Below are 18548 nucleotides of genomic sequence, written 5' to 3'. Positions count from 1 at the left end.
GTAAGTAAATGTGAGCTGTTAAAACATTTGACACAGACAATTACATTTTTTTGTAGATTCTTTTAAAGATATTTTACTGTGCGTTCCTGTTCTGTTGTGTCGTGTACTGCATGCCCACATTATGCCAATCGTTAATTTATTTTTTCTCTTTTTATGCTTAGAGAAAGTGTCATGAAAAGCCAGAAAACTCAGGAGCTTGATGTGTTGCAGGCCCTCTGGAAAGTCCTAAAATATGCCCCTGATCGCCATGTTGGAGGAAGATGCAAAGTATGTGTATGAGCAAATTGCTCTTTTTTGAAGCCATCTCTAACCTATAACTGCCACAAACTTTTTCAACTAGTACCATGGAAATATACTGCCCAAAACAATAAAGGGAACACTTAAACAACACATCCTAGATCTGAATGAAAGAAATAATGTTATTAAATACTTTTTTCTTTACATAGTTGAATGTGCTGACAACAAAATCACACAAAAATAATCAATGGAAATCCAATTTATCAACCCATGGAGGTCTGGATTTGGAGTCACACTCAAAATTAAAGTGGAAAACCACACTACAGGCTGATCCAACTTTGATGTAATGTCCTTAAAACAAGTCAAAATGAGGCTCAGTAGTGTGTGTGGCCTCCACGTGTCTGTATGACCTCCCTACAATGCCTGGGCATGCTCCTGATGAGGTGGCGGATTGTCTCCTGAGGGATCTCCTCCCAGACCTGGACGAAAGCACCCGCCAACTCCTGGACAGTCTGTGGTGCAACGTGGCGTTGGTGGATGGAGCGAGACATGATGTCCCAGATGTGCTCAATTGGATTCAGGTCTGGGGAACGGGCGGGCCAGTCCATAGCATCAATGCTTTCCTCTTGCAAGAACTGCTGACACACTCCAGCCACATGAGGTCTAGCATTGTCTTGCATTAGGAGGAACCCAGGGCCAACCGCACCAGCATATGGTCTCACAAGGGGTCTGAGGATCTCATCTCGGTACCTAATGGCAGTCAGGCTACCTCTGGCGAGCACATGGAGGGCTGTGCGACCCCCCCAAAGAAATGCCACCCCACACCATGACTGACCCACCGCCAAACCGGTCATGCTGGAGGATGTTGCAGGCAGCAGAACGTTGTCCACGGCGTCTCCAGACTCTGTCACGTCTGTCACGTGCTCAGTGTGAACCTGCTTTCATCTGTGAAGAGCACAGGGCGCCAGTGGCGAATTTGCCAATCTTGGTGTTCTCTGGCAAATGCCAAACGTCCTGCACGGTGTTGGGCTGTAAGCACAACCCCCACCTTTGGACGTCGGGCCCTCATACCACCCTCATGGAGTCTGTTTCTGACCGTTTGAGCAGACACATGCACATTTGTGGCCTGCTGGAGGTCATTTTGCAGGGCTCTGGCAGTGCTTCTCCTGCTCCTCCTTGCACAAAGGCGGAGGTAGCGGTCCTGCTGCTGGGTTGTTGCCCTCCTACGGCCTCCTCCACGTCTCCTGATGTACTGGCCTGGACACTACGCTGACAGACACAGCAAACCTTCTTGCCACAGCTCGCATTGATGTGCCATCCTGGATGAACTGCACTACCTGAGCCACTTGTGTGGGTTGTAGACTCCGTCTCATGCTACCACTAGAGTGAAAGCACCGCCAGCATTCAAAAGTGACCAAAACATCAGCCAGGAAGCATAGGAACTGGTGGTCTGTGGTCCCCACCTGCAGAACCACTCCTTTATTGGGGGTGTCTTGCTAATTGCCTATAATTTCCACCTGTTGTCTATTCTATTTGCACAACAGCATGTGAAATTTATTGTCAATCAGTGTTGCTTCCTAAGTGGACAGTTTGATTTCACAGAAGTGTGATTGACTTGGAGTTACATTGTGTTGTTTAAGTGTTCCCTTTATTTTTTTGAGCAGTGTACTTTAAGCCAGCTGAGTCCACAAAGTTTCTTCAAGTTTCTTCAAAATTCTTCAAATTTCAAATTGATAAAGTTTTAATGCACCGATTCTCTTTACCATGACCCATCACACCACTCTTCAAGAGGGCCACTACGCTCCAGATCACCTTCTATGCTCAGAGGTCTTTGATGAGGATCTACCCCATCACACTGCTTTTATTAATCATTAATACAATAAAAAAATGTGTCTTCATATAGTCTTTCTATGCATGTGCTTTCTTTGGGTGAAATTTGAAACAATTTGGGACAGATCAAAATGTATTGGGGGGAGGGTTGATCCAAAATAGGGGAGGGTTGTGTGGTTTAGGGGTAGGGTTCTGTGATTTTTTTCTTTTTTGGGGGGGGGTCGTTTTTTTCCCCTGGTTGACATCTTCTCTTCTGTTCATATTTTCCCTATAAACAATGGCTTGACTTACTTTTGACATCAACTTTTGTGAAGGTTTGGTATGGTGTCGCTATAATTAAGCTTTAGCTACTGCCGGCGTATGATATGAAGGCAGTGCACCCCAGTGCTCCAGCTGACTCCAACAGTTGAACTTGAGGTGAGGAATAATGTTTCAAGCCTATCAGAGTTACTCCTATAATCTAACATTGTAGTGCTTATCTTTATACAAATTATTTGGATCGAAAATTAACAAATGACCCTCCTTCTGTACGTCTATATCTGTATAGCAGACGCAGTAGCCATCTGGCAAAAATAAATGAATGTCGGTGTCATAGCATGCCACCGGTATATCTCTCTCTATGGGGTTATGCCTAAACTTCTCTTCCTTTATATAGGTTATATGTATTTATTAAAATATGAATATCATACAGTGGCCTTTGCATGCAATGCCCTGATACATGACAGGGAAGATTTTAATTGACCGGACATTTGAGAAATGCGTGATTTGCCTCCCTGTGGCTCAGTTGGTAGAGCATGGTGTTTGCAATGGTGTTTGCAACGCCAGGGTTGTGGGTTCGATTCCCACGGGGGGCCAGTACGGGGAGAAAAGAAAATGTATGAATTGAAATGTATGTAATGTATGCATTCACTACTGTAAGTCGCTCTGGATAAGATCGTCTGCTAAATGACTAAAATGTAATGTAAACATTTAGTGCTCAAATCTTTGACAGCTGAACTCTGAGGTGGACAATTATTGTTTTAGGAAAGTACCCTAAAACTCCCCCCAAAAAATGTGGTTATTAAGTTTTGCGTATGCTACACATCGAAACACAAGGAATAGTGTTTTTGTAATTTGTTATAAGGTGTTTTTAAGGACACGTATATGTGATTCATTTGGCCAACATCCCTCGTTTATTGATGGCGCTGGCAGGTTGGATCAAATCAAATCAAATCACGCATTTCTCAAATGTCCGGTCAATTAAAATCTTCCCTGTCATGTTGTCCAGCGCAAAATTTTCCTGAAGGAAACTGAAATGGCATATTGTTTTTCTGAAGATTTTAGAATCTTCACATGAAAATCTGTCGCCAATTGGATGGAAACCTAGCTATAGACACCCTAAAGACTCTAGTATGTTGTCACGTCCTGACCAGCAGAGGGAGCAATTGTAGTAGTTTTGGTCAGGACGTGGCAGAGATTTTTATGTTACGTGTGAGTTGGGTGTTGGACTCCCAATTGAAGGCAGGTGTGTTGAGTTGCCTTTGATTGGGAGTCCTATATAGTAGTGTGTGTTTTTCCTTGTGGTTGTGGGTAATTGTTTCTGTTCAGTGTGTTATGCTGTCAGTACTGTTGAGCTGTCGGTGTTTTCTTGTTTTGTAGTGTTCCAGTGTTCTTTTTTTGAATTAAATCATGAACACTAACTCCGCTGCATTTTGGTCTTCTCTCAATGACGACAGCCCTTACAGAATTACCCACCACAACAGGACCAAGCAGCGGAGGAATTCTGGCGAGGACTGGGGAACACAGCGGGTAAGGGAACCCGAGAGACAGCCCCAAGAACATTTTGGGGGGGGGCACAAGGGCTGTTTGACGGGGCGAGGATGGAGCCCCAGGCCAGCTCCCCGTACCCTGTTTAGGCTGAAACAGACTGAACAGGTCCCGTGCTTTGGGGTTGGGGCTGTGGTGAGGCCTGGGATTTTCAGGCCGGTAGGCACAGTACCAGTGCCCCGCATGTGCCAGGGCGAAGTGAGCATCGAGCCTGAAGGGGTGATGCCAACCCTGCGCTCAAGACCGCCAGTGCGCCTCTACGGTCCGGTGTTTCCTGCTATACGCACTAGCATGGAGGTGCGTGTCTCCAGGCTGGCACGTCCAGTACCAGCCCCACGCATCAGGCATCTAATGCGTCAGCCCAGCCTCGCCAGTCAGGAGCTGCCAGAGCTGCCCGCCAGTCAAGAGTCGCCAGAGCTGCCCACCAGTCAAGAGTCGCCAGAGCTGCCCACCAGTCAAGAGTCGCCAAAGCTGCCCGCCAGTCAAGAGTCGCCAGAGCTGCCCGCCAGTCAAGAGTCGCCAGAGCTGCCCGCCAGTCAAGAGTCGCCAGAGCTGCCCGCCAGTCAAGAGTAGCCAGAGCTGCCCGCCAGTCAAGAGTCGCCAGAGCTGCCCGCCAGTCAGGAGTCGCCAGAGCTGTCCGCCAGTCAGGAGTCGCCAGAGCTGTCCGCCAGTCAGGAGTCGCCAGAGCTGCCCGCCAGTCAGGAGTCGCCAGAGCTGCCCGCCAGTCAGGAGTCGCCAGAGCTGCCCGCCAGTCAGGAGTCGCCAGAGCTGCCCGCCAGTCAGGAGTCGCCAGAGCTGCCCGCCAGTCAGGAGTCGCCAGAGCTGCCCGCCAGTCAGGAGTCGCCAGAGCCGCCCGCCAGTCAGGAGTCGCCAGAGCCGCCCGCCAGTCAGGAGTCGCCAGAGCCGCCCGCCAGTCAGGAGTCGCCAGAGCCGCCCGCCAGTCAGGAGTCGCCAGAGCCGCCCGCCAGTCAGGAGCTGCCAGAGCCGCCCGCCAGTCAGGAGCTGCCAGAGCCGCCCGCTAGTCAGGAGCTGCCAGAGCGGCCCGACTGCCCGGAGCTGCCAGAGCGGCCCGACTGCCCGGAGCTGCCAGGGTGCCCCGACTGCCCGGAGCTGCCAGAGTGGCCCGACTGCCCGGAGCTGCCAGATTGTCCCGCCTGCCCGGATCTGCCAGGGTGCCCCGACTGCCCGGAGCTGCCAGAGTGGCCCGACTGCCCGGAGCTGCCAGAGTGGCCCGACTGCCCGGAGCTGCCAGAGTGGCCCGACTGCCCGGAGCTGCCAGAGTGGCCGACTGCCCGGAGCTGCCAGAGTGGCCCGACTGTCCTCCGGCCCAGCCCGAGTGGCCCTCCTCTCCTCCGGCCCAGCCCGAGTGGCCCGCCTGTCCTCCGGCCCAGCCCGAGTGGCCCGCCTGTCCTCCGGCCCAGCCCGAGTGGCCCGCCTGTCCTCCGGCCCAGCCCGAGTGGTCCGTCTGCCAGGGTCAGCCCGAGTGGCCCGTCTGCCGGCGCAGCTATCGGCGCCACCGAAGTGGACGACGCCGAAGGTGGAGCGAGGTTCACGTCCCGCACCTGAGCCACCTCCAGGATAGGTGGGTTGGGGAGGGAGGGTGTAGCACAGTGCCGTTGTTGACGGCAGCCACCCTCCCTTCCATCCCTTATTGTTTAGGGGGTATTGTTTATTGGTTTTCTTGGGGTATTGGGGATTTTTTTGTGTTTTCTTTTTTAAAGGTGCATTCCGGGGTCTGCACCTTGAGGGGGGGGGGGTACTGTCACGTCCTGACCAGCAGAGGGAGCAATTGTAGTAGTTTTGGTCAGGACGTGGCAGAGATTTTTATGTTACGTGTGAGTTGGGTGTTGGACTCCCAATTGAAGGCAGGTGTGTTGAGTTGCCTTTGATTGGGAGTCCTATATAGTAGTGTGTGTTTTTCCTTGTGGTTGTGGGTAATTGTTTCTGTTCAGTGTGTTATGCTGTCAGTACTGTTGAGCTGTCGGTGTTTTCTTGTTTTGTAGTGTTCCAGTGTTCTTTTTTTGAATTAAATCATGAACACTAACTCCGCTGCATTTTGGTCTTCTCTCCATGACGACAGCCCTTACATACGTACGCTAGTTTAGTGTCGCTTTGATTATGCCTGCACATCATGGTTCACCAGCAGCCCTAAACATCTAAAGAATAAGCTACCAGCCAAACAAGTTTATAAGAATTGTACTTAAACTCCACCCTCAGATGAGTATCTGGAGGTGGAACATTTTTTCATCTCTATCTATGTAATGTGTCTGTATCTATGTAATTGGGACCACAACGGAAATAAGTCCCAGACTTTATTGTGCAATCCCGGTGACTTAAAAAAATCTTTATGTATATATGTATTTATTAACTGACAAATAAAATCAATCAATCAATCAATTCAAATTGCGCAGCGGCCAATTGATGAATGGAAAGAGACATCTGTAGAAAACATTTAATGACATTCGGAAAATATGGCATCAAAATGTTGACAATCCAATTTCCCCCTAGCTGATCATTGTCTGCAGCCGGCTCTGATCATAGTGTAACGAAACAGGCAGGAAGAGTGAGCTTGTCTGTGGTGGTCGGCGAACCCTCAACCTTCTGGCCTGTAGCCCTGCGTAGCATCGACTGTGCCACAAAAGCATGCTGAAGTGACAAAGTTGATATCCACGTTTATAAACACAGGGTCACTACAGTTATTGTTATTTGTGGTCGTAAACATTATTTTGAATGAATTCTATGAAGGGGAGGGTGTTACAATCATGTGAAAATATTTGTAACTTTGAGGAGGGGGGTGCATTTTTTTTAATGACACCTTGAGTTGGACCAGCCCCTCCCCAACAGTAGATTCTGATCTGTCCCTTAAAAAAATTGTTGTAGATTTGTTTTTGCCATTGTTTGAACGATTTTAAAAGTAAGAATATGTTGTAGATTTAAACTTTATTGGTGCCTATGGAAACAAATATAAATGTAATGAACAATGTTTTCAATATCCACATTTATGATTTATGACCAGCTAGTCAGATAGAGATTACAATTATGACCAACTGGTTGCATGGCGGTCAAAAAAATATGTAATTCTGGTCAGTAAAAATACTTCCTTTTTCAACTAGTTTGCTACCAGAATAAGACGTCATATAAAGACGTCATACAGACGTTCCTGTCACCTGTCAAACGTGTAATCTACAGCAGCAGTAGCCCCTAGAGTGGGATACTGTATCATATATACACACACACACACACACACACACACACACACACACACACACACACACACACACACACACACACACACACACAAAGACACACAATCCCTCTACAACCGCAGCCCTAGTCAGCGGCCTGTCACGCTGCCAGCTCTGCCGCAAAGCCATAGGAGGGTGATGCAGTGATTGCAGAGTGTGGACACCTTGGTTACTGGTTCAAATCCCAGTTCCACTTAAAGGGATGCCTGTTTGACTTTAAATGAATGTATCTCTGTAGGCAAACAGTTGTGGTCTGTTCTCACCTCCCAGAAGCTGTCTGTGCCATCCTCCTGGCTGGCCGACTCATCGTAGACGCCCGACATGATCCTAGAGGGCTTGAGGAGGTTGCGGGAGTCTGCAGCAGAGTCACGGTCGTCATGCACTGAGGGGAGGAGAGAGAGGATCGTCAATAATAGCAATACAATGTGATCAGTTGCTTTTATCCAAACTACAAAAAATATGCAAAGAGGCCATTTCAGAGACTGCGTGTGGGAATTGAAAACCAACTATTTAAGTGGTCCATGTGAATATAATGTTCCCTTTGTTTCATAATATCATGAAATGTTATTCAGATGTAGAAGATGTGAAAGAACTAATGACAGAAGAGCAACAGAAAACTTGTAAGTTTTATTCAGTTACTGTCCTCCCTCAGTCCCTTCAAATTCAGATATACAGTAGGCAAGCTACCAGTTTCAAATACAGGAGGTAGTATTAAGTAAGTGATCAAGTTGCTCATCCTGAGAATGGACACAGACACTGTGCCAAGACAAGGTTGAGTTATCTATTAATAAAGCACTGTTTCTCTGTTAACTAAAGGAATCACTGATGTAGCGCTTTGCATTATGGAGGAGTCGACTCTACGCAGCTAGCACATTTAGTTCCTTGGAAGTTGTGGGAACATATGTTTTTGGTTTCCCATTGGTTCAGGAAACGAAGCCATACGTTTCCTGACAGGTGAAACTGAATTTTTTTTAAATGTTCTGAAAACGGAAGTGAAAATGTTGCCTGTTCTGGGAACTAAAATGTTTAGGTTGCAGGGAGGTTCTGAGAACATTTTACTATGGTTCCTTGAAAGTTTTCCTGTGAGGTGTTATTAACGTTCTGAAAAAGAAAATGATAGGTTATCTGAAGGTATTAAATAAGGTTCTGAGAACATTTCCTAAGTGTTATGATTGTTTTAAGCAGAATTTAAAGGTCATTTGGAGGTTTTTGAATAACTTCCTTGAAACTTGGCGCCGGAGAGGAAGGCAGACGTTTTACGTGCCCCCAACCGATAGTGTTTTTTTATTCGTTTATTTGCATTGTTTGTAAGTCATTTTTGTACTTATTTTGTACATAATGTTGCCGCTTCCGTCTCTTATGACTGAAAATAACTTCTGGACATAAGGACTGCGATTACTCACCAGGACCTGGCAGAATCCTTTTCCTGAACGAGTCAGAAGAGCCCGACGCGAACGATATACTGCTTCCTCGGGAACATGCCCAGATTCCCGGAATTTGCATGAAGAAGAGTCAGAGAAAATGGGGCCGGAGGGCGGGCTTCCTTCTGAGAATTTGTAGGCGATCGAATAAAACCCACTCCTTTCCATTCTGCTAGCTAACTTGCAATGTTTGGAGAATAAAATAGATGACCTACGCGGAAGATTAAACTACCAACAGGACATTCAAAACTGTAATATCTTATGCTTCACAGAGTCGTGGATGAACGACGACACTGTCAACATACAGTTAGCTGGTTATAGGTCTCACACTATTGCTCGCCTGAGGTAGAGTATCTCATGATAAGCTAAAGACCACACTATCTACCTAAAGAATTTTCATCTGTATTTTTAGTAGCTGTTTACATACAACCACAGTAAGAGGCTGGCACTGAGACAGCTTTGAATGAGCTGTATTCCGCCATAAGCAAACAAGAAAATGCTCACCCAGAGGCAGTGGTCCTAGTAGCTGAGGACTTTAATGCAGGGAAACTTAAATCCATTTTACCAAATTTCTATCAGCATGTTAAATGTGCAACCAGAGGAAAAATAACTCTGGACCACCTATACTCCACACACAGAGATGCATACAAATCTGACCATAATTATATCCTCCTGATTCCTGCATACAAGCAAAAATTCAAGCAGGAAGCACCAGTGACTCGATTAATAAAAAAGTGGTCAGATGAAACAGATGCTAAGCTAAAGGACTGTTTTGCTAGCACAGACTGGAATATATTCCGGGATTCCTCCGAAGGCATTGAGGAGTACATCCCATCAGTCATTGGCTTCATCAATAAGTGCATTGATGACGTTGACGTCGTCCCCACTGTGACCGTACGTACATACCCCAACCAGAAGCCATGGATTACAGGCAATATCTGCACTGAGCTAAAGGCTAGAGCTGCTGCTTTCAAGGAGCGGGACTCTAACCCGGAAGCTTATAAGAAATCCCACTATGCCCTTCGACGAACAATCAAACAGGCAAGCGTCAATACAGGACTAAGATCGAATTGTACTACACTGGCTCTGAAGCTCGTCGGATGTTGCAGGGCTTGCAAACCATTACAGACTACAAAGGGAAGCACAGCCGAGAGCTGACGGTGACACGAGCCTACAAGACGAGCTAAACTACTTCTATGCTCACTTCAAGGCAAATAACACTGAAACATGCATGAGAGCATAAACTATTCCAGAAGAATGTGTGATCAAGCTCTCTGCAGCGAATGTGAGTAAGACCTTTAAACAGGTCAACATTCACAAGGCCGCTGGGCCAGATGGATTACCAGGACGTGTACTGCGACCATGCGCTGACCAACTGGCATGTGTCTTCACTGACATTTTCAACCTCTCCCTGCCCGAGTCTGTAATACCAACCTGTTTTAAGCAGACCACCATAATGCCTGTGCCCAACAACACTAAGATAACCTGCCTAAATGACTATCGACCCATAGAACTCACGTCTGTAGCCATGAAGTGCTTTGAAAGGCTGGTCATGGCTCACATCAACACCATCATCCCAGAAACCCTAGACCCACTCCAATTTGTATACCACCCCAACAGATTCACAGATGATGAAATCTCTATTGCACTCCACACTGCCCTTTCCCACCTGGACAAAAGGAACACCTATGTGAGAATGCTATTCATTGACTACAGCTCAGCGTTCAACACCATAGTGACCTCAAAGCTCATCAATAAGCTAAGGACCATGGGACTAAACACCTCCCTCCGCAACTGGATCCTGGACTTCCTGACGGGCCGCCCCCAGGTGGTAAGGGTAGGTAACAACACATTCGCCACGCTGATCCTCAACACAGAGGCCCCTCAGGGGTGCGTGCTCAGTCCCCTCCTGTACTCCCTGTTCACTCATGACTCACGGCCAAGCACGACTCCAGCACCATCATTAAGTTTGCCGATGACACATCAGTGGTAGGCCTGATCACCGAAAATGACGGGACAGCCTATAGGGAGGAGGTCAGAGACCTGGCCGTGTGGTGCCAGGACAACAACCTCTCCCACAACGTGATCAAAACGAAGGAGAGGATTCTGGACTACAGAAAAAAGAGGACCGAGCACGCCCCCATTCTCATCGACGGGGCTGCAGTGGAGCAGGTTGAGAGCTTCAAGTTCCTTGGTGTCCACATCACCAACAAACTAACATGGTCCAAGCACACCAAGACAGTCGTGAAAAGAGCACAACAAAACCTATTCCCCCTCAGGAGACTGAAAAGATTTGGCATGGGTCCTCAGATCCTCAAAAGTTTCTACATCTACAATATTGAGAGCATCACCGCCTGGTATGGCAACTGCTCGGCCACCGACTGCAAGGCACTACAGAGGGTAGTGTGTACGGCCCAGTACATCACTGGGGCCAAGCTTCCTGCCATCCAGGACCTCTATACCAGGCGGTGACAGAGGAAGGCCCTAAAAATTGTCAAGGACTCCAGCCACCCTACTCATAGACTGTTCTCTCTGCTACCGCACGGCAAGCGGTACCGGAGCGCCAAGTCTAGGTCCAAGAGACTTCTAAACAGCTTCTTCCCCCAAGCCATAAGACTCCTAGACACCTATCCAAATGGCTACCCAGATTATTTGCATTGCTTCCCCCCCCCCACACACACTCTTTTACATCGCTGCTACTCTCTGTTGTTATCAGCTATGCATTGACACTTTAATAACTCTACCTACATGTGCATTTTACCTCAACTAACCGGTACCCCCGCACATTGACTCTGTAATGGTACCCCCCTGTATATAGTCTCGCTATTGTTATTTTACTGCTGCTCTTTAATTACTTCTTACTTTTATTTCTTATTCTAATCTGTATTTTTTTAAACTGCATTGTTGGTTAGGGGAGCGTAAGTAAGTATTTCACTGTAAGGTCTACACCTGTTGTATTTGGCGCATGTGACTAATACAATTTGATTTGATTTTAATGTTTCAATAACACTTTTAATAATACTGCCAGCTTAGTTTGGGTTAACTGTTTAAATGAATTTAAATAGAACCATGGGGAAACTTTACGCTGAAGTATTGAAATTCCCACAGAAGAACATCTAACATCTTAAAATTCTCGTTAATATTAGAGAACATTTCCAATGTCAAATCAGTTAGAGAACATTCCTGCAACATGATCAACATTTTAATTAAATGTAACCATGTTTGAACTTTTAGGAAACGTTCTTTTAAAGTAATGAAATACCATGAAAATAACATTGTCAAGTTCCTTAAATGTGCTAAGATTGTTCCAAATCTAAGCAACTATCCTGCACCATTCCCAGACAGTTGTGGGAAGGTGTAACGGTCGTCGTAGTGGATGGACCAAGGCGCAGCGGGTTGAGTGCTCATATTAACTTTATTAGAACACCTATAAACAAAACAAGAAAAACAAACAGACAACAACCAGTCTTGCATGCAACACACATCTATGCTAAGAACAACCTCCCACAAATCCCATGACAAACACATTCCTATTTATAGGACCTTCAATCAGAGGCAATGAAAGACAGCTGCTTCCAATTGAAGGCCCCAACTACCTACACATAGAAATAGAAATGACTAGACAGAACATAGAAATACACTAACATAGAACAATGACAAAAACCCCGGAATACATAAACCAAACACCCCTCTACATACACACACACCCCGAACCATATAAAACAAATACCCCCTGCCACATCCTGACCAAACTATAATAAAAAATAACCCCTTTACTGGTCAGGACGTGACAGAAGGTTGTATGTAAAATAACCATAGGACAACCACGCTCCCACCAAGCTATAAGAAACCTATCGTTCTCAGAACATTATGTGCTAACTCGGTAATTAATAACATAATTGCATGCTGTCCGCTCAATTTTTATCAGATAAAGGAGTCTGTTACTTAGAAACTGTATGTCTGTCTGTATCCCTCTCTGTCTGTCTGCCTGCCTGCCTGTCTGTGTCCGTCCGTCTGTCTCCCTGCCTATCTGTCCACCAGCCGCGTCGTCAGAGTTTTATGGGTCGCTGTCTGTCTGTCTGCATGTCTGATTTTAAACACTCTCATTCTGTCTGCCAGGCAGATAGCCTAGTGGTTAAGAGTGTTGGGCCAGTAACCAAAAGGTTGCTGGTTCAAAGCCAGCTAGATATGGTTCCTGTTTCTCAAAACCTTAATAAAACACCTCAGAACAAAATAGTTATTATTGAACAGCTGTGTCTCTACTATTAACTTAGTGGAAAGGCTAACGTGCTAGTAGGGAAAATGTTTTCCACTATTGAGAGACATTGCTGTTGAGGTCTAGAGGCCACAGGGTTGCTGGTTGGTTCAAGTCCTTAATCAAGGCAAAGCTCATGTTCTGTAATGTCTATGGCAGCAGAGCCTACAATTTACAGATTGTACTCCAAGAGCAACTGGATGTTTCTTTCACAACCGATACTGCAACCCCCCATCAGCCCTGCAATCTCACCGGGGAAGGCCTTGTGTGCGCACACACGCACACACACACCCCTAGTCTCGTTCCCAGTCGTGTGTCTTCACTACTATCGCAGTGTAACCCTTGCAGGCGAGGTTAATACACAACAGAATCTGTTCAGTCCCACCGGAGAGCGCTGAGACTTGGTTGAGTTAGACAGACAGTGCGCGACAAGCGCCTACTTCTGTTCTGTGGAAAACAGAGCTGCCTGCCATACGGCATCACATTAGATGGGAAACAAGCCCACGCTCAAGGGAGAAGGGAGCACACTGAGAGTGAGTTGAGAGTCAGAGGGTCTATGAAGTGGGGTTGGAGACAAGACGGTGAGTCACTGTGGATTGGAACAAAGATCTGTAGCTCCGTATGGCTTCCAACACTTAATAGTTTCATGCTGTCACACCCTGATCTGTTTCACCTGTCTTGTGATTGTCTCCAACCCCCACCAGGTGTCTCCCATTACCTCATGTGTATTTCTACCTGCGTTTTCTGTTTGTCTGTTGCCAGTTTGTCTTGTCCCGTCAAGTCCTACCAGCGTGTTTCCGTGTTACCTGTGCTCGAGTTTGTGCTTTTCCTAGTCTTTCCATTTCTGGCCTTTCTGCCTGTCCTGATCCTGCCTGCCGTCCTGTACCTGCCTGACTCTGATTTGGATTTGGACTCTTTGCCTGCCTTGACCTACCTTTTGCCTGCCCCTTGTACTGTAATAAACTCTGAGACTCGTACTATCTGCCTCCTCTGTCTGCATCTGGTCTTAGCCTGAGCTGTGATACATACCTCCATCAGACTTCACAAGCCTTCCTTTCTGTCAATGGATCTTTGTTGATTTCTGATACATTGGATTAGACCGTTATCTTTCTCAGGCAGGTCCCTCCTATCCAAGAGCCTCACAGCGCTAACACCAATCCTAGCTAGGAGAGTGTCCATGAGAGACAGTCAGGCGTACAGTAAAGCAGCCACAGCATTGTCTCTCTATTGTCTGGCAGTGGGCAATAACACATCTTCAGCCCTGTATATATAGAAACTATTCCATTCCTGAGGACTGAGGCCCAGCAACGCTGAGAGAGACATGTTGAAAACAATAGAGGGCTCCACTTTTGTGTGGGGGTCAGGGGAAGGAGGAGGAGAGGGCACTGCATGTGTATTTGGGTCACTCAGCAGTCCTAAACCAATGGGTAGAAGAATACTTTTGGTAATGGGACAAGGAAAGAAGGAAAATGAGTGAGAGAAAGAGAGCGATAAATACTCCAAAAATCTGTTTCTCCCCAGACAAAACATGAGCAGAATGGCTTTGTTTGAAAAAGGGGCTTTGACTGCATGGGAAAGTGTGAGAGCTGGATGTGCACTACAGTTGGTTAATCCATCAAACCACAAGAGGAGGATTTTGTTCTAATGTAGGAACAAGGCTAGATGGTAGGATATATACACACACACCTAGCTTTTTAACAGACATATTTCTAAATTCTGTCTGTCATAAACCATTGTAATATGTACAGAAATCAATATTTGAAATCGACTAATATTTGTAACGTTCGTCGTGAGGAATGGACCAAGGCGCAGCGGGTTGAGTGCTCATAATTAACTTTTAATGTGAACACTTATTAACAAACAAAAACAACAAAACGATGACCGACGAAAAAACTGTCTTGAAGGCAACATACAGCAAAACAAGAACAACCTCCCACAAACTACAACCACAAACACATACCTATTTATAGGACTCTCAATCAGAGGCAACTAGAAAACACCTGCCTCCAATTGAGAGTCCACACACCAATTACCTACACATAGAAATAGACTAAACTAGATAGAACATAGAAATACATAAACATAGAACAGTGACCAAAAACCCCGGAACACATAAATCAACTACCCCTCTACATAGACACACACCAAATACCCCCTGCCACGTCCTGACCAAACTACAATAACAAATAACCCCTATACTGGTCAGGACGTGACAATATTGAAATACATTAGGGCCTACTAGTCTTTGGCACAAAATAACACGTAGTCCACCTATTCTGTTACGCACAAAAAGAAAAGCAGTAAAAACCCATTCATTCTGATTCATCAAATTCACCATCGAAAGGAACATGAAGTGCTCTCCTTCTCCTCTACATCCCCCTGCAACACTATGAAGAAGATCACAACACATATTTCATTAATACTCGTAAACTAAGCACACCATGCACCTCCATCTCTCCATCTCCACACACACACAACCAAATATACACACACGGACATCTCAACCTCAAACACACGAGCACATCAACCGACTGCATTAACCAGTGAGAAACCAATCTAGGCTGTAGCCAAGACAAATTAATGCACCCAAAAAGATGGAGAATGCAGGCAGCCTCCCTCCCTCCACTTCGTCATAGCAACAAAAGCCTTACCCCCATTCCTCCATTAGCAAGGTGAGATGCGACGGCTAGCTACAGATACAGCTCTGAGGCACGTGGGCTCCACTCCTCTCTCTCCTCTCTCCTCCCGCCCCTTTGTTTTTGTTCAGCTCAGAGCCCCATTTTTTCAGAGAGCTGAGCAAGCATCATCACATCACAAACAGGCAACCGATGTAGACACTGTCTTATCCAAGAGCACAGACACTTCTGGCCAGGCAATGTGTTGAGTGGAAGTGTGTGAGTGTTTCAGGGTATGGTTGTATGAATGTGTGTGAGTGATAATCAGCAGCCAGGAATAGCTATCAGGACATTCCAGAAAGAAAGAAAGGGTTCCATGACGATGCTGTTATAACAGCTGATAGGCCTGTGTAATATGTCATTCCTGTGAATGTGACCAGTTGTGCTTTCCTGTGTAGACCCAGTGGCCAGAGAGTAGAAGAGGAGAGGGGATCATGAGACTCACCCTGGCATGATGCTTGATCATCACTGGGTAGAGCGCCAGACAGAGTGATGCTGAGCAGGGCGGGGCAGGATAGGGGAAGGAGTGTGAAGAAAGGGGGACGGAGGAAGAGGGTAAGGACATCGGAGGATAGAGGAGAGAGGGGGAAGAAGAGGGGGAGGATGGGGGAGAACGAGGGCAGTGTGGGAATATCAGGGGTCCACAGCAACAGCTCCCAGCCAGCCACAGTAAAATCCCACTGCAGGACAGGTCCTTTGCACCTCAGAACCCACAGCAGAGCAGCAGCTATTCCTCATAAACACTTAATGTGCTGCCTAAACATCTCTCTGACTGCAGCGCTGAGACACCAGAGGACAGGTAGAGGAAATATTCAGGAAACAACACTTCCCAATACTGATAACTGCAAATTGATATCAATAAAGGTATCTTGGGGGTTTTGAAAGTCAAAATGTTATCCTATTCTGTTCAAAAAGCTATTTTCCAAACAACAAGCAGGATCAACACTACTCAGATTCTTCAGGCCAGTGGTTAGTGCGTTGTATCTCACCTCCTGAAGAGCTTCTCTGAATGGCTGTAAGCTGTCATCTGTAGAAAAGGCTTTAGTCCATTCCTGACACATTGGACTAGTTCATATAGCGACTGCATTAACCAGTTCATATAGCGTTATAACAACTTATGACATAACATTAACAGCTATACATTCCAAGGTAATGGAAAAACAAAAAGGCATCATAATATAAAACGTTTCTCCTCAGGGTAAGAAATGAGAGAGACACATGCCCTCATTCATTTATGTCACTCTGTCAACAAAATCGAAAGACAAAACCCCCTAAAAAAAATCCACTGTGCTAGCTTTGTCAGTACCTGATGACTTCGTCCAAATCTGTAACAGGACACAGTACTCAAAGACCAAAGCATATGTGTGAAAGGTTGCTGCCAGCTTCTAAAACAGTGTTCAGCGAAGCGGCACTACAAGGGAAGTCTGACACATAGAATATTATTACACTGACAACCACAATAGGTTTTCAGTCTGACAGAGGAGGCAAGGAAGCTATTGCAAATAGGCCTACCTAATGCACCCAATGGGAGAGCAAGTGTAGGTCTAGTGGGCTCAATTACCCTCAGCCAAAGAAAAGGCATGCACACACACACTTTCCTCACTTTTTGTGTGTTCCTCAAGTCCCCAACTATTGCTGCCCATGTTGCATTGCAAATCCCACTACACTAGGATCTTGGCAATGTTGGTCATATGCAGGAAATAAAAAGTTTACGTTTTAAAGCAGATTTTTTGCAGTTCTACACATTTTGCAATGGGACGGAGAGAAAATGTTGCAATTTTATAACAAATGTCATGCAATTCTACTAATTTTGCCATTGGGCAAAAGTCTTTTTTCTCCAGTTTTACAGCAAATGTCGTGCAATTCTATACATTTTGTCAAGGGGTTGAGAGACAATTTTTTTCAATTTTGAAGCTAACTTTCTGAAATTGTACATATTTTTCCATGACTTAGGCCATGTTAATGATATCTGAATGAGAGTGACTAACAAAATCAATGGGGGCCCCCTGGAGGTCAGGGCCCCTTGGCACGTGCCCTTTGTGACCGGTTAGTATTTGGCCATGATGACTCCTAGTTTAGATAACTGGCTAGACTAATTTATCAAACAAAACATTGTGAGCTGACATGGCTAATTGAGTGACTGTTAGTGACTGTCATAACAAGAGAAAAATTGCTGATGCCCAACCAGATGTCTAACTTGCACCTTGTATATTCTACTATTCTAACTCTCCATAATAAGTTGAGACTGAGTTCCTGGGGCCCTAAGCGACCACTTATGTCGCTTATACCTGGAGCCGGCCCTGCAGGAGACGCTGCGTCCTGCTGCTCTCATCAGATTCCTGCTAATTATATAGAGACAGAAGATATCATCAATTATTCAGCCATACTGTGTAAACAGATAGGAGCGATGACCAACCCTACGTACCTGGAGGCCTCAGCCAGGGCCTTTCAATTCCAACTCATCCCATATAATTTACCATACAGTACACACACACTGACAGACTGAATAATTACCCATAGGCTACACACACTGAATCATTACCCATAGGCTGCACACACTGCCAGACTGAATCATTACCCATAGGCTACACACACTGAATCATTACCTATAGGCTCCACACACTGCCAGACTCAATCATTACCCATAGGCTGCACACACTGCCAGACTGAATCATTACCTATAGGCTCCACACACTGCCACACTGAATCATTACCCATAGGCTACACACACTGCCAGACTCAATCATTACCCATAGGCTACACACACTGCCAGACTGAATCATTACCCATAGGCTGCACACACTGCCACACTGAATCATTACCCATAGGCTACACACACTGCCACACTGAATCATTACCCATAGGCTACACATACTGCCAGACTCAATCATTACCCATAGGCTACACACACTGCCAGACTGAATCATTACCTATAGGCTACACACACTGCCAGACTGAATCATTACCTATAGGCTACACACACTGCCAGACTGAATCATTACCCATAGGCTACACACACTGCCAGACTGAATCATTACCCATAGGCTACACACACTGCCAGACTCAATCATTACCCATA

At 46.1% G+C, this 18548-nt stretch overlaps 1 protein-coding gene across 6 annotated transcripts in view; it reads right to left on the bottom strand.

Annotated features, from left to right (window-relative positions):
* The window catches only part of LOC115151029 (protein kinase C and casein kinase substrate in neurons protein 1-like), a 70766-nt gene that overhangs the window by 20670 nt on the left and 31548 nt on the right, over positions 1 to 18548 (bottom strand). For 3 of the 6 annotated variants that reach the window (XM_029694944.1, XM_029694942.1, XM_029694941.1), the window contains exon 2: positions 7382 to 7500. In XM_029694944.1, the coding sequence (XP_029550804.1) occupies positions 7382 to 7441 (60 nt within the window). In that variant the 5' untranslated portion in view covers positions 7442 to 7500. Of the gene's footprint in view, positions 1 to 7381; positions 7501 to 8521; positions 8705 to 15445; positions 15494 to 18548 lie in introns of those variants that run through there. The other 3 variants (XM_029694943.1, XM_029694939.1, XM_029694940.1) reach the window with 3 other exon arrangements.

The sequence above is a fragment of the Salmo trutta genome, chromosome 16, assembly GCF_901001165.1.
Source record: "Salmo trutta chromosome 16, fSalTru1.1, whole genome shotgun sequence".
Taxonomy (NCBI): Eukaryota; Metazoa; Chordata; class Actinopteri; order Salmoniformes; family Salmonidae; genus Salmo; species Salmo trutta.
This window is presented reverse-complemented; position numbering and strand designations above follow the sequence as displayed.